The sequence below is a fragment of the Nematolebias whitei genome, chromosome 4, assembly GCF_014905685.2.
Source record: "Nematolebias whitei isolate Nwh7 chromosome 4, NemWhi1, whole genome shotgun sequence".
Lineage (NCBI taxonomy): Eukaryota > Metazoa > Chordata > Actinopteri > Cyprinodontiformes > Rivulidae > Nematolebias > Nematolebias whitei.
This window is the reverse complement of record NC_056501.1, coordinates 51,886,359-51,887,448: the sequence shown is the minus strand read 5'-3', so window position 1 is coordinate 51,887,448 and position 1,090 is coordinate 51,886,359. Positions and strand designations below refer to the sequence as shown.

At 57.6% G+C, this 1,090-nt stretch overlaps 1 protein-coding gene across 1 annotated transcript in view; it reads left to right on the top strand.

The window, feature by feature from the left end:
• pigg (phosphatidylinositol glycan anchor biosynthesis class G) overlaps positions 1–1,090 on the top strand; it is a 240,944-nt gene that overhangs the window by 190,386 nt on the left and 49,468 nt on the right. The window contains exon 13 of the mRNA XM_037675119.1: positions 259–1,030. Within this exon, the coding sequence (XP_037531047.1) occupies positions 259–1,030 (772 nt within the window). The remainder of the gene's footprint in view (positions 1–258; positions 1,031–1,090) is intronic.

The window sequence follows — 1,090 nt, the reverse complement described above, 5'->3', positions numbered from 1 at the left end:
GAACTGCGAAGCGTTGTCGAGCAGCGAAGCGTTGTCGAGCAGCGAAGCGCTGTCGAACAGCGAAGCGTTGTCGAGCAGCGAAGCGCTGTCGAACAGCGAAGCGTTGTCAAGCAGCGAAGCGTTTTCGAACTCCGAAGCGTTGTTGAGCAGCAAAGAAATGTCAAGCAGCAAAACGATGTCGAGCAGCGAAGCGCTGTCGAACTCCGAAGCGTTGTCGAGCAGCTAAGCGCTGTCGAGCAGCGAAGCGCTGTCGAGCAGCAAAGCGCTGTCGAACTGCAAAGCGTTGTCGAGCAACGAAGCGTTGTCGAGCAGCGAAGCGTTGTCGAGCAGCGAAGCATTGTCGAGCAGCGAAGTGTTGTCGAGCAGCGAAGCGCTGTCGAACTCTGAAGCGTTGTCGAGCAGCGAAGCGTTGTCGAACAGCGAAGCGTTGTCGAACAGCGAAGCGTTGTCGAGCAGCGAAGCGTTGTCGAGCAGCGAAGCGTTGTCGAACTCCGAAGCGTTGTCGAGCAGCGAAGCGTTGTCGAACTGCAAAGCGTTGTCGAGCAGCAAAGCGCTGTCGAACTCTGAAGCGTTGTCAAGCAGCGAAGCATTGTCGAGCAGCGAAGCGTTGTTGAGCAGCGAAGCGCTGTCGAACTCCGAAGCGTTGTCGAGCAGCGAAGCGTTGTCGAACAGCGAAGCGTTGTCTAACTGCGAAGCGTTGTCAAGCAGCGAAGTGCTGTCGAACTCCGAAGCGTTGTCGGGCAGCAAAGCGTTGTCGAGCAGCGAAGCGCTGTCGAGCAGCGAAGCGTTTTCGAGCAGCGCATCGCTGTCCAGCAGCGAAGCACTGTCGAACTGCGAAGCGTTGTCGAGCAGCGAAGCGCTGCCAAGCAGCAAAGCACTGTCGAACTCCGAAGCGTTGTCGAGCAGCGAAGCGTTGTCGAGCAGCGAAGCTCTGTCGAGCAGCGAAGCGTTGTCGAACTGCGAAGGGCTGTCGAGCAGCGAAGCGCTGTCGAACTCGAAGTGTTGTCTAACTGCGAAGCATTGTCGAGCAGTGAAGCGCTGTTGAACTCCGAAGCGTTGTCGAGCAGCGAAGCGTTGTCGAGCAGCGAAG